Source organism: Capra hircus, chromosome 11 (assembly GCF_001704415.2).
Source record: "Capra hircus breed San Clemente chromosome 11, ASM170441v1, whole genome shotgun sequence".
Lineage (NCBI taxonomy): Eukaryota > Metazoa > Chordata > Mammalia > Artiodactyla > Bovidae > Capra > Capra hircus.
Window position 1 is genome coordinate 37,388,657 of NC_030818.1, and position 15,723 is coordinate 37,404,379.

At 41.9% G+C, this 15,723-nt stretch overlaps 1 protein-coding gene across 3 annotated transcripts in view; it reads right to left on the reverse strand.

Moving 5' to 3' along the window:
* RTN4 (reticulon 4) overlaps nt 1–15,250 on the reverse strand; it is a 74,342-nt gene extending 59,092 nt beyond the window's left edge. For all 3 annotated transcript variants that reach the window (XM_018055253.1, XM_018055252.1, XM_018055251.1), the window contains exon 1: nt 14,387–15,250. In XM_018055253.1, the coding sequence (XP_017910742.1) occupies nt 14,387–14,951 (565 nt within the window). In that variant the 5' untranslated portion in view covers nt 14,952–15,250. The remainder of the gene's footprint in view (nt 1–14,386) is intronic.

The window sequence follows — 15,723 nt, forward strand, 5'->3', positions numbered from 1 at the left end:
CAATCAAACAAACTTCTTCCTATTCAAACCCATGCTTCCCTCTCCTGCATATCTGAATATTAACATCCAGTAATGCTCAAATTCACCATATTCAGCCCCAATAACTTTCTAAAATATACTCAACCTTACCTTATTTTTGTTAATCCTCTGCATTTTTACCTACCAAAGCTCAGAGTAACTTACTTAAAGTAACTTATTCAAAGCTTAGTTAATGACAAAGCTAGACATTTGAAATTTAAACTATAATCAGATATACGCTAATTTCCTTATTACCCTCAGTAAAAGGAACAGAATCGCTGAATTGCATGATCTATTCCTCACAGAGGCCCTAGTGCTAGATTCTTTTCCTTACCAAAGCCTAAAACTAGAATGTAAGTTTAGACTAACTGCCTTAGGACTACAAACTTTGAATGCTGATTACTTCTACCAAACAATAATCAGTTTCAAAATTAAAATTTACTAGAGATTTCTTTTTTTAAGTAAATCACTTCTCAAAAAAAGTAAAAATGGCATTATCAATTTTGAATTTGTTACTGGTAAACTGGAAAACATATACACTATCAATCTCTGGAGAAGGGCATGGCATTCTTGCCTGGAGAATCCCAAGGACAGAGGAGCCTGGTGGGAGTCCACGGGGTCGCAAAGAGTTGAACACGACTGAACCAACTTAGCACGCATCACAATCTCACCACCGTCCACACATTCTTATGCTGAGTGTTTCCCCTGACACATTTCTTCCAAAACCAACTGGTTAGTAAAATCAAACCTAGTTTATAAAACAAGGAAAATAAACTGCATTTTAAAATCATGGAGAAGAACCTCTGCTTCTGGCTATGAGAGTAATTTTATCACACTAACCCTTCCAACATAAACAGCTATAAAACTGGGCAAATATATGAAGCAACTGTCCTGAGACACTGGACCACAGGCAGCACTTAATTCCTAAGAAGAGGGAAGCACACCAGCCGAGTGCCCTGGCTTTCCCAAGGCACTTGCTGTCAACAGCACATGGCAGAGCTGCCCAAGGAAACTGCACTCTTGCTGGCAGAGGAAGCTGTTGAGTTGTCTGAAATTGTGGAGCAGGGTGACATACAAAGGAAAGCTTCAAAGAAAAGGAGCTCCAGAAATCTAGACAGATGTTCCCTTTAAACCTGTGGCTGAACACAATGCTGCACACACACCTCACAAGACTTACCAAGACCCGGCAGACTAATCTATGGTCACGCTGTGAGCTGCGTGGTTATTCTGGAGGTCAGACTGTGCTGTAAGGCCTGACCTAAAAGCGCTGGCCAATCAGAGTGCAGAGAGTTCACGAGCATCCCAAGCATAACAATAAGACTCCAGGAAAGGCACACCTTAAGAGTGGGACTACGTAACCCTAAAGTAAGGGATACTCTAGGTCAAGTCAGCAAATATGGCTCACGGGCCAAAGCTGTATTGGAAAAAGTCCACTCGTGTGTCATTTGCCTATGGCTACTTCTGCACTATAAGGGCAAAGAGGAGTAGTTAGATAGAACCTGTATGACCTGCAAGCCTAAAATATTTACTACTTTGCCCTTAAAGAAAAAGTAAGTCACTGCTCTAAACCCACACAAATTTTAAAATCAAGACTTGAAAAGATCAAAGTGATTGTCAGCAACCGTCTGCCAAAATGAAACTATCACCATATCCATGACAAGCAGTATAAAATTTAAAAATTACTGGACAAAAAAAGAAGCAAGAAAATGAGAATAAGAAAAAACAGCCAATGTAAACAAAAAGAAATAGTGTAAATGTTGGATTAACGAATATTAATTGGAATTAAAATAGCTTTCAAAAATTCCTAAATATGTACAGTAAAAGACCAACATAATGAGTGAACAGAGAATCCTGACAGAAAAACACAGACTAGAAAAAGAACCAAATGGAAATGCTATAACTGAAAATTCAGTTCAGTTCAGTCGCTCAGTCATGTCCGACTCTTTGCAACCCCAAGAATCACAGCACACCAGGCCTCCCTGTCCATCACCAGCTCCTGGAGTTTACCCACTCATGTCCATCAAGTCAGTGATGCCATCCAGCCATCTCATCCTCTGTCGTCCCCTTCTCCTCCTGCCCCCAATCCCTCCCAGAATCAGGGCCTTTTCCAATGAGTCAACTCTTCGCGAGTTGGCCATGAAGTGGCCAAAGTACTGGAATTTCAGCTTCAGCATCAGTCCTTCCAATGAACACCCAGGACTGATCTCCTTTAGGGTGGACTGGTTGGATCTCCCTGCAGTCCAAGGGACTCTCAAGAGTCTTCTCCAACACCACAGTTCAAAAGCATCAATTCTTCAGCACTCAGCTTTCTTCACAGTCCAACTCTCACATCCATACATGACCACTGGAAAAACCATAGCCTTGAGTAGATGGACCTTTGTGGCAAAGTAACGTCTCTGCTTTTGAATATGCTATCTAGGTTGGTCATAATTTTCCTTCCAAGGAGTAAGCGTCTTCTAATTTCATGGCTGAAATCACCATCTGCAGTGATTTTAGAGCCCAAAAAATTAAAGTCTGACGCTGTTTCCATTGTTTCCCCATCTATTTGCCATGAAGTGATGGGACCAGATGCCATGATCTTCGTTTTCTGAATGTTGAGCTTTAAGCCAACTTTTTCATTCTCCTCTTTCACTTTCATCAAGAGGCTTTTTAGCTCCTCTTCACTTTCTGCCATAAGGGTGGTGTCATCTGTATATCTGAGGTTATTGATATTTCTTCCAGCAGTCTTGATTCCAGCTTGTGCTTCTTCCAGCCCAGCGTTTCTCATGATGTACTCTGCATAAGTTAAATAAGCAGGGTGATAATATACAGCCTTGACGTACTCCTTTTCCTATTTGAAACCAGTCTGTTGTTCCATGTCCAAACTGTTGCTTCCTGACCTGCATATAGGTTTCTCAAGAGGCAGGTCAGGTGGTCTGGTATTCCCACCTCTTTCAGAATTTTCCAGTTTATTGTGATCCACACTGTCAAAGTATATGTAAAATGGGGTCCTCCCAAAAGACAATAATATAGGGGGGAAAATTATGATTATTAATGGCCTAAAATTTGACAATCATGATAGAAAATACCAGCCACTGAAGCTCAATGAACTACAAGCAGGATAAACACAAAACCACAAAGAGATTAACTGTAGAGATCAAATTACTGAAAACCAAAAACAGAGAAAAATCTTAAAAACAAAGGGAAAGGGCAGGCAAACAATATTAAGAATGACCTACTTCTCAATTGGAAACAATGTAACCCAAAAGATAATAGAACATTCTTTAAAATGATGAAGGAAAAAAAAGTGAAAACCTAGTGAATTGAACGCAGCCAACCCTTTGCTGTTGTTCAGTCACTAAGTCATGTCAGAGTCCTTGTGACCCCATGGACTGGGGCACACCAGGCTTCCCTGTCCTTCACTATCTCCCAGAGTTTGCTTAAACTCACTTCCATTGATTTAGTGATGTTATCCAACCATCTCTTCCTCTGTCACTCCCTTCTCCTCCTGAGCTCCATCTTTTCCCAGCATCAGGGTCTTTTCCAATGAGTCTTTCACATCAGGTGGCCAAAGTATTGGAGCTTCAGCATCAGTCCTTCCAATGAGTATTCAGGGTTGATTTCCTTTAGGATTGACTGGTTTGATCTCCCTACAGTCCAAAGGCTCAAAAGCCTTCTCCAGCACCACAATTTGAAAGCACCAAATCATGGGCGCTCAGTCTTCTTTAAGGTCCAACTCTCAGATTCACACATGACTACTGGAAAAACCACAGCTTGGACTATACGGATCCTTGCTGGCAACGTTATGTCTCTCTGCTTTTTAATATGCTGTCTAGGTTTATCATAGCTTTCCTTCCAAGGAGCAGCTGCAGTCACCATCCTCAGTGATTTTGGACCCCAAGAAAATAAAATTTGCCACTGTTTCCACTTGTCCCTCTTCTATTCACCGTGAAGTGATGGGACCAGATGCCATGATCTTAGCTTTCTGAATAATGAGTTTTTAAGCCAGCTTTTTCACTCTCCTCTTTCACCCTCATCAAGAGGCTCTTTAGTTTCTCTTCATTTTCTGCCGCAGAGGGGTTATCATCGGCCTATCTGAGAGTGTTGATATCTCTCCCTGCAATCTTGATTCCACATTGTGATTCATCCAGCCTGGCATTTCACATGATGTCTATGGTGGCTCAGACGGTTAAGCATCTGTCCACAATGCGGGAGACCAGGGTTCGATCCCTGGGTTGGGAAGATCTCCTGGAGAAGGAAACGGCAATCCACTCCAGTACTATTGCCTGGAAAATCCCATGGAGAGAGGAGCCTGGTAGGCTATAGTCCATGGGGTCGCAAAGAGTCGGACACGACTGAGTGACTTCACTTCACTTCACTCTGCACATAAGCTAAATAAGCAAGTGACAATACACAGCCTTGACATACTCCTTTCCCAATTCTGAACCACTGATTCCTTAATGCCAATCTACTCACTAAATTGATAAACTGAAAGTCAGTACTTACAGAACTGGGCAAGAGCAGAGGAACCAAACATTCCAGTCCCCCAACATACTGAATACACTATCAGGTGAGGTCAAACAAAGCAACCCTATGCCACCTCGTTTCAGCTCCCATACAGTCAACAAGTATTCTTTTAGCAGTCTATTCAGTGCCCCACTGTTTACATTTCTATGCTTTTTGTTGGTGATTCTGATGTGGGCCCTAAGCATAGTGTTGAAGTACTATCTCGTGTTCTTAAGAGCAAGATTATGATGTACCTTACAGAGCAAACACATGTTTTAGATAAGGTTCATTCAGACATGAGTTATAGTACTCTTGACCATGAGTTCAATGTTAATGAGTCTACAATATATATTAAATATTGTGTTTCTTTAAATAGAAACACACCTAAAAATAAGTTATATACTTATCATTAACAAAAACACTATGAGGTTCACAGGAACCTAACCCTGTATTTCCCCAAGTGACAATGATTCAGTCAGAGTCTGCTAATTCAGTACCTTCTGTGATTTTATAGACCATAATTATTACAAACTATAAAATTAACTGTATTCTTCAAAAAAATCCTTCAAAAATAAAGATGAATTAAGATATTAGAGATAAAAGATGAAAATAAAAAATGAAAGATTTCATCACCAAAAAACCAGAACAAGGAATGTTAAATGAAGGTCTTCAGAAAGAAGGAAAAAAGATACCATATGGAAACCCAAATCTTCATAAAGGAATGAAGAAGGGGAGAAATGGTAAATATATGAGTAGATACAAAATAATCTCACTTCCTAATTTCCTTAGAGAAAAGGTAAGTATATGAGTAAATATAAAGTATTCTCATATCTTAATTTCTTTCAAGAATAACTGATTTTTGAAGCTTAAATAACTACAATAGAGAGAGAATTAAAATGACAACGACAATAAAAGCACAAAGGATGGAAGGAACATACAGAAGTACAAAAAAAAAAAGGCAGATGGAACTCAAAGAGACTTAAATGAGCTATACTAATAATTACACTGACTGCAGTAAACTGCTCCAATTAAAAGGCAGAGATTTTCAGACTAGATGAAAACCCTACTATATGCCACTTACAGGACACACACTTTAAATATAAAAACACAGGAAGATTACAAGTAAAAGGATGTGAAAGGATATACGATCCAAGTACTTATCCTACAAAATCTAGAATGGCGATATTAATATCGCCAAAACAGATTCAAACAAAAAAAGTATTACCTTGAGATTACCAGAGGTAAACAGAAGCATTTGATAATGATAAAAGAGCAATAAGACATATGCTAAATACATATATAACAATGCTAAAGGTTACACAGGAAAGGTGTAATGAAAAATCACGAAGCAAAAACTAAAGGGAGACAAGGACAAATCTACAAACATTATTTAAAAATTTTAACACTCAACTCTCAGTTAACTGAGAGACTAGGCACACACACACACGCACATACGCACATTCTATAAACAAGGATATAGACGGTTCAGACAATACCCCAGCAAACTGACTTCATTACAGAGCACTCCAACCAGCAACAGAACACACATTCTGCTCAAGTGCACATGGAACGCACACCAAGAGAAACCATTTCCTGGTCTACAAAGTAAATCTCAGTCTCAGGACTGAAATCATGCAGTACATGTTCTCTGACCACATGAATTAAGCTGAAATCAGTAAAACAGAAAAATTCTGGAAAACCCCTCAAATGTCTGGAAATTAAACACAATTCTAAATGGCTGATGCATCAAAGAATGTAATCAAATGATAATGGAAAGCTGCAGAATACAGCTAAAGTAATGCTCAGAGAGAAGTTTATAGCTCTAAATGCTCTTAGAAAAAAAGGGTTAAAGTTTAAAGCTTCCACCAAAGGGAACTAGGAAAAGAGCAAGTAAATCCAAATAAACAATAGAAAATAAATCAAATAACAGCAGAAACCAATGATACAGGGAACATGCAAACTAAAGAGAAAAGTCAATGAAACCAAAAGTTGGTTTGTTGAAAAGATTAATAGAATTGATAATCCCTAAAATGATTAAGAAAAAGAGAGGAAAATACATATTGGAAATAAAAGAGGGACTAGCTCTATAACTTCTAAAAAGGTAAGAGGTTACTCAAACAAGTCTATGCCAATAAATTAGACAACTTAGGTTGAGTGGACAAATTCCTTGATGTTTCCTCATAAAGATGAAATAGTCAAGATCTTTGCAAAGCATACATTTCCAAAACTGACACAAGATGAAATAGAAAATCTGAATAGCCCTATATCACATTAAAATAGTATACCTTTAATTTAAAACCTTCTCCACACAGAGAACTCCAAGGCCAGATAGCTTCACTGTGCGCGTGTGTTCTCAGCCGCTTCAGCTGTGATTCTTTGCCACTTTATGGACTTTAGCCTGCCAGGCTTCTCTTTGTCTGTGGGATTCTCCAAACAAGAATACTGGAGTGGGTTGCCACTTCCTCCTCCTGGGGATCTTCCCAGCCCAGAGATCTCTTGCATTGAAAGTGGATTCTTTACCCACTTATCCACCTAGGAAGCCCCATCACTAATAAATTCTATAAACACTAAGGATGCTTACACAAACTTTTTCAGTATATTAAGCAAGAGGAAGCACTTCCCAAAATGTTTCACAGATTTATGCACTAATACCAAAACCAGACAGAATTATTACAAGAAAATAAAAAATACAGAAAAATAAGGACTTCCCTGGTGATCCAGTGGCTAAGACTACAAGCTCCCAATGAACTCCCAGGGGCACAGGTTTGATCCCTGGTCAGGGAATCAGATTCCACAGGTTGCAAATAAAGATCCTGCATGTTATAACAAAGACCCAGCTCAGCCAAATCAGTTAAACACACACAAACACACACATACACACACACACACACACAATGAGAAAAAAGAAACAAAGCTATTTTTTAAAAAATAGAGAAAAATATTCCTTATACAAGCCATGCAAAATTGTTAGCAAAATATCAGCTAACTGAATTCAGAACTTGGTAGAAGAATAAAACTCTCAATTTAATAACGATGTTAATTAGTTGAGATTGAGAAGTTCTAAAGACTTTGTGAAAGGGACTTACATGATAGGTTTAGGTATATTTAATAAACTTCCTTAGAACAAAGATGAACAGAATTTTAAACAAGTAAATTCCCTCTGAGACCAAAGACTCCAGTAGATTTTTAAAAATCGTTAATGCTTTAGGTCAGCTTCACCTAGGGCTGTCAGTATACTAAGATAAATAAATTTAATAATGGTGCCTTCAATTAGTGAAGTTTATAAGTCAATCTATAAAGTTCAGGAGGAAAAAAGTTTTCCTCTCTTTCCACAAAAGCAGCTGACAGGTTTGTAAATATATGATTGTTCCTACAGTAAAACCACAGGAGTCCTCTGGTTTTAAGACAGCAGAAAATATTTCACAGGAAGGGGCTTGTATTCTTTCCTTATCTGCCACATGTACCTCTCATAACTACAGTCTCTACTCATCTTTAAGTCTCCACACTCAGCTCTAAACCTGGTTTTAAAAAGGAGTATGCTAACTTTCCTTAATATTGAACTCCCAAGAGACCACCAATATGACCAGCCTACTGCCAAATCTGTTTGAACAAAACTGTATAAGCCTTCTTCATCTATCGTAATAAGAACACATCATTAAAGAAGTAATTTTTAGAGAGCCACATAAGGATTCAGAGACTGCTGAAAAGATAATTCAATCTTTAGCAGCTACAGCTCCTACTACAGGAGTAGGAGTAACATCTACTGTACTACCGTTTGGCATTATCTACCGACATTTTCATCGCTTATACCCTTTGAATCAGTAATTCCACTTATGTGAATTTATTCTACAACACACAACAGCATGTATTTGCAAAGAAGTATATATAAAGGTGTTCACAACAATGTTACTTATAACAGAAAAAGCTGAAAAATAACCTAATCAACTATCAATAAGAGACTGGTTAAATAAAAGAGTACATCCATATACCTTGCATTTTTAAATAAATTAATGCTTTAATTCGTAAGACTTGGGTTTTTTTTTTTTCTTTCTGGCCACACCACAATGCGGAACTTCCCTGACCAGGGACTGAACACGTGCCCGCTGCAGTGGAAGCACAGTCTCAACCACTGGACAACCAGGAAAGTACCAAGACTTGGGACTCCTATTTGAGAGAAAATATTTCAGTACTTCTAGAGCCATACTCCTTGGAAGGAAAGTTATGATCAACCTAGACAGCATATTAAAAAGCAGAGACATTACTTTGCCAGCAAAGGTCCACCTAGTCAAGGCTATGGTGTTTCCAGTGGTCATGTATGGATGTGAGAGATGGACTGTGAAGAAAGCTGAGCGCCGAAGAATTGATGCTTTTGAACTGTGGTGTGGGAGAAGACTCTTGAGAGTCCCTTGGACTGCAAGGAGATCCAACCAGTCCATTCTAAAGGAGATCAGTCCTGGATGTTCTTTGGAAAGAATGATGCTAAAGCTGAAACTCCAATACTTTGGCCACCTCATGCGAAGAGTTGACTCATTGGAAAAGATTCTGATGCTGGGAGGGATTGGGGGCAGGAGGAGAAGGGGACGACAGAGGATGAGATGGCTGGATGGCATCACCGACTCGATGGACTTGAGTTTGAGTGAACTCCAGGAGTTGGTGATGGACAGGGAGGCCTGGCGTGCTGCGATTCATGGGGTTGCAAAGAGTCGGACACCACTGAGCGACTGAACTGAACTGAACTGAGAGCCATACAAAATACAGATCAGGATTCATCTGTAATATTAGTTCAACAAATACCTGACTGCCTATGCCACATCTAAGGGACTGTGCTCAGCAATGGAGAGATAATGCATGTAGTCCTTTCCCTCAAGGTAAAAAGGTAATACAGTCCCTTTACTCAAGGAGCATATAATCTGGGGAACAGAAATGAGTGAACATACCATTCCCATACATATAGTATGGTGAGGTAAGAACAGAATGTTATGGGAATGCATGAGTAAAGTGATTTAAAAATTAAAAATAACCATTCCAAGAAACAAAAAATCATTCGTGTAAATGTGAAATTATCAATTCCTCCTGTAGAGCTGAAAGAATGATGAGGCCTTCAGGCTGAGAAAACTCGAGCATCAGTAGAGCTGGGTCCTCCCACAGTGCATATGTCTGTGTCCTGCATCAGCTAGACACAAAGGTCACACTCACCCACTTAAACACTGGTGATGAATTATGGTTCTGCTCTTATAGTCCCCATCCCTGGGCTGTCACCCCCAGAGGAATCTTCTAGGGTCTATATTTAGAAACAGGAATAAAAATTCTCAAAGAATACACTATAAGAACAGTGTTATCTACCAACATTTGCTTCTACTTCGAGGTCCCATGGTAAAAATCAAGAAATATCATCCATTTGGTTGGTACTTTTATTCTGGGCTAGCAAAGGACCTTTAAAATGTGCCATTTAAACTGGGGCTTTGCAACAGCAGTGTTTCAAATAATCTGCTTTTAAGTATATTATGAAATAACCACACATAATACAGAGCCAATTATTAGACAATAGGTGTGTGCGTGCTAAGTCACTTGAGTCATGTCAGACTCTTTGCCACCCTATTGCAGCTTGCCAGGCTCCTCTGTCCATGGGATTCTCCAGGCAAGAATACTGGAGTGGGTTGTCATGCCCTCCTCCAGGGGATCTTTCCAACCCAGGGATCAAACCTGAGTCTCTTACATCTCCTGCAATAGCAAGCGGTCCTTTACCACTAGCGCCACCTGGGAAGCAAGCACACACAGATAACATAGTAATCTTCCAAGTTTATAGAAATAGAGTGTCAAGATAGCATGTTTCTAAATGTTATCTCACATAATTAGATAGTTATTAAAGATTCAATATAACTTCATCACTTCATTTTAAAAAGGATTTGAGGAAGTTTGTTAGTTACTAAAAAGAACTATAAATTCGATACTGAGCTTCCTAGGAACCCATCTGAAAAGTAATTCACTTTATCCATAAGTCAGACATGATTTAGCAACTAAACAACAACAAGCACACCACCTGTTCCCAACTTTATTCCTAGTCAGAAAATTAGAAATAGTTAACAAGAGAATTATTCAGAACCTCTATATCCATCAGTTTCATTCCTTGTTAACATTTTCCAGGTAAAAATGAAGGGAGGATGGGAAACAGATTTTGACAAAACATCTCTTTCTTTGGTGACAACTACTTTCTGGGAATGTCACATCACTGTTCACTTGAACTTTATGTTAAAGACTAATATTTAAACTGTATAAACTATATATCACTCAGAATCTTTTAATACTCCTATCATGTGCTTCTATACTGATATAATATAAATGACTGTAAAAATGACTAATTATTTCTAATCCTTAAGCCATATAATGAGCAGTATTATACTGTACTTATGAGCAATATCCAAATCTATACAAATTTCCATTTCAACAACTTTGGATAGTCTCTGAAAATGATTTAAAAACCACCAACATTCTATTCTTTGTATCCATGGCCGCCTAGTCCTATCAGTTCTCTTTCATAAAACTTCTTCTTAACCTAACTATAAAAACAGAGACTCAGAGCCAAAAAGCTCATCCTTCCTAAAGTTTCTTATATTCCTCCCTATATTCCATTTCCACTAAATGAATGAGTTCAGGCTCTACTCACCTCTCTCAGAACTACTGTGAAAGATTTCTAAATAGTTTCCATTTTTTCTTTCCAACCTATCTTGAAAATTGCCAATTCACTTTTCTAACACTGCTTTCATTATTCCATGCCTCAGTTCAATAATTTTTGATGGCTTCCCAATGCTGAAAGCAGTAATTCAGGAAAGGGATGATAAATAATGAAATAACATCATATTTTGGAAAAAAAACATGAAAACATTTTTTGCCTCATAATTTAAATTGCCAAGTGCAAGGGCAACTGTGGATGGCAGAACATGAATAAAAGCAGGATGATAAAACCCTATATCCTTAACTTGGCATCCGACACATTTCAGAATCCAGATCTACCACACATTTTACTGGTTTAAAGAACATGTCCAGAGATCAGCTCAACGCCATCCTTAATGAATGGTCTGCATCTCTCAACTCAAATTTCTATCCAGTTTCCCTTGCATGTTCTCAAAGCCTACGTTAAACAACCATCATTTTAACCTGAAGCCAATGTTTCTCCATGGAAAACACTCAGCAGGGGAAAGACTTCAGTCTTTCAGCATGGCAATGCTCCAAGTACTGATACAACAGCAAACAGCAAAATCACAATTTCTCAAATAAGGGAAATCAGCACTTACTCAAGAAGAGGTTAAACAACAATATGAAATACACAAGTGTCAGGGATCTACCATATGCAGTAACATAAACCGTCCTCCAGTCAGATTGATCTATGTTTCTAACTATGCTCTGCACATTTCCCACCTCTTTGTCTTTACTCACGTCCATCCTTTTAGTTTCTCTCAATCTTCAAAACTGTATTTCTGCTCCAAAACCCCAATATAATTAAGGAGCACATTTCTAAAATAAACAATCTTTCAAAAAGCGAAAATGTTTACCATGGCCTATGAGAGACCTCAAACGACCTAAGTATAGTCTACCACCCCACTCTCTCCTTAGCTTTCTTACTAGTCTTCTCACGAGCTTCTCAAACATACATTACTGCCGCAGGGCTTTTGCCTCCCAGGAGCTTCTTGGAAATTTTTTATACCTGCAGCTTAAATCTCACCTCCTCAGAAAGGCCTTTCTCAGTGCCACCCTATCTAAAAAGGTTCCCACACATCTCAATAATTTTCCACATCATCCTTCCTATGCTGCTCATAACACTTAACACTATTCTCAGTTCCTTAATCAGGTGTTTATTATCTGTACTCCTCTCATGGGGAACACATCTGTCTTGCTGACTGCTCTATTTTCCTAGCCTAGAATAGTGCCTCTGTAGGTAAATCAATAACCAGCTGCAGGAAAGAACTGTTAAGAAAGCCAGACTCAGTGACACTATCTGACCATAATCACAGTGTTCCTTTATGTCCTAAAGGAACTAAAATTTCTAGATAGGCAACATCAATACAGAATTAGGGAGCCATGTAAAGATAGAATCGCGAAGTGACGCAATATTCTCTTTGTCTTCCAAAGTTAGTATTCCTAAAGTCAAAATACAGAAAGAATGCTGTCACCTCCTGACTCTCCAAGGTTCCAAGAACAGAACTCTTTTGTTGCCACATAGGAATACAATATGAAAAATCAGTTTGCTTTTCTTAATCATTAAATTTATCATTTGTAAATGTCTTATTACTTGATATTTTTCCACCTCACTTTAGTTTCTCGAAATGTGTTTTCACTCATAAAAAGGAAAACTTGAGTTACTTCTCACATTCTAATTATCTGTAGTGTAGTAATTAATGTTCTGAGTAATGCTGTGGGGTATGTCAATATCACTATTGACTTATTTTCTTCCTTGTGGTGCAGGAGTGAGCTGAAGAAAAGAAAATTCTTCCATGATCTCCCACTGAGTATCTTTTTCTAGAAAAACAACCGTTTCTAAAATCCTACAAGGCTATGACAATTTCTCACCAGACTGTTACACTACCTGATTCTTGATCCTTGCCTTTTTACACATAAAGGTCCTATTTCTAGTGCGACGCTTTCTGTCCCCAAACTAACAAGCTACTTGTTAATAAGTTAATGTTAATAGGATGAATTCTCAACCTCTAAACTTTTTTCTCTTCCAAAATAAACAATCTCCCAAAATCAAAAGGATAATAAAACAATTTTTCCTAATAACGGTAATAACAAACAATCGGGTGCTGGTAAATGAAAAGATTTGAAAACTATTTACGGACAATGCAAATCTGTCTCTGCAGCCCTAAAATATATATATTACTTCTACGAAACAGTATTTCTAACCAACAGATGAAAACGTCTGTCTGAAAACATTTCATGAAGTCCCATGGTAAATCTGCCACAAGTTCAACTGTCCTCTTCCCGCCAGGGAATCCACAGGTTTCCCCTTCTTTGGGAATGTCAACCATTTTGCCTTTTCCTTTTATCTCTACGATTCAATTACGATGCATTGAGACTAAACCTGTGCATCCTAACAACTATTCCCCTCCTGCGGCAGAGCTCCCGGCAGAACTGCGCCCCCTTGGAACACGGTGCCCAGGTCCCATCTCCCCGGCGCCGTTAAGCTCGTGGTAAATAGCCACATCACAACCCGGGTAAACTGGGCGGTGGCAGGACCTCGCCGAAACTCAGCTCCGCAATTCTCCACGCGTCACACCGCTGGAGGCGCTCTCCCTTCACTGCAGTCAGGTCAATGTGGACGTCTTCCACTGGACCGGCTCCCCACAAGCGCGGGGCCGGGGTGGGGGAGATGAAGAGCATGGGGCCACCCAAGCCAAGGAAGGGGTGAGGAGAGGGGCCAGGGCTGAATGCAGGCGAAGACCAGCAAGAAACTGCGTCTTCTCCCCAGGAGCAACCTAGTTGGGCAGACAAAAGATTAGGGCGCCAAGGCCTTCCATCCTCATCCCGGAACCAAGGCAGCCCGATGAATCCACACCCCTAGTTCCCTCATTACAGACCCAGTTCCTGCAAGGGCTGGGTTCCTAACTTCCCCGACCAGGTGGAATGGAGAGCAGACAGAACAACCCGGGAGCGGTCGGGGCGCACGTGCTCCCCGATACCCAGACGGACAATAAAGAGTAAGCCCGGGCTTCCTCTGCCGCCCCACCCTGCTCCCCGCGGCTCCCACCAGCGGGGGCGCCTTCGCCCAAAGATCTGCAGACAAAGCCCCCTCCGGATGGAGAGAAGGGCAGGGTCCAGGCTTTAGGGGCTGCGCACAAAAGAGGGAGGGGCACGAGGGGCGGCGCGAGGCGGAGGGCGCGGCACTCACCCACTGAGCCCGAGGAGCCCCTGCGTTTGGGCGCGGCCGGCGTGGAGGGGGGCGCGGCGGGGGCTGGGGCAGCCGGGGTCCACGAGGGCTCGGCCTGAGGGCTCACGTCGGCCGGTGGAGGAGGGGGAGGCCGGGCCGGAGGCCCCTCGTCCTCAGAGAGCTTGGAGAGCGAGTCTGCTGTAATGGAGGGTGGGGACGGCGCGGGCACCGACGACGACACGGGGCTCGGGTCCCAAGACGGCTGCCGCTCCGGAGCGGCGAGAGGCGCGGCCGGCAGTGGCCCCCTGGGCGCCGGGGGCACGAAATCATTGCCAAAGTCCAGCAGGGGCGCGCTAGCCGGGGTGGCGGCGGCTGCGGCCACCGGGGCCGCCGACAGCGCGGCGGCGGGCTTCCTCTCTAGCACCTCCAGCTCCTCCAGGTCCTCGTCCTCGTCCTCGTCTTCCTCCTCCTCCTCTTCCTCTTCGTCCTCGGGCTCCTTTACGAACTGGTACTTGAATGCGGGCTGAGGCCGAGGAGGGCTGTCCGAGGACGAGGAGACCAGAGGCGACTGGTCCATGTCTTCCATGGCTGGCAGGTCAGAGGTGATGCTGCAGCTGCTGCCTCCGCCGGAGAAGCTTCTTCTCAGAGCCGCGGGCGGTTGTGGGGGGCGGGGAGGACTGAGAGGGGCAGGGCCCAACGAGCCGAGGGACCTGCAGTGGCGACAGCTCCCGGAACAATGAGACTGCTCCTCCAGCCTCCGCGCCCGTGATGCGCCACCCGCCCCGTCCCCAGTTGCCGCCGCCGCCGCCCAGATGAGAGAAGGAGAGAGGCCAGCCGACGCTCCGCCCAGTTTGGCGTGACACCCTCCCAGCCAGGGAGAGGGAGGCACTAACGCAGGAGGGAGTGAGCCAATCGGCGAAGAAATAGAGTTGACGGGCAACCAGTCGGCCCAACAGAAAAGGAAAAAGACGAAAGTGGGTGGGTCTCACTGCACTTCCTCTCTCTTACCGGCTCGGGTGGGTTCGATGGGCGGGGTTTGGAGCTGGGAACCCCACCGACTGCCTAGGGTAGTTGCGGGTCTGGCGGGGGTCTTGGTCTTGGCCTTGGGGAAGCTGGAGTCTGTGTGTTTACAGCACTGAGAAAACGAAACGACTCCCTCCCAGCACTGAGGGGTCGGAGACGTTCCTGGCACGCCACCGGAAGGGCGTTATCTTGGAGACTGGGAGTGGAAACTTTCCTCCCAGGAAAGGAAAAAACCCAGAGCGCAGGAAGGTTATGAATAACGGTACTGTGGAGTAGGCCCTAAGGATTGAAGCAAACGTTAAATTGTAGATTTCGAAATAAAAATTTGTTTTCTT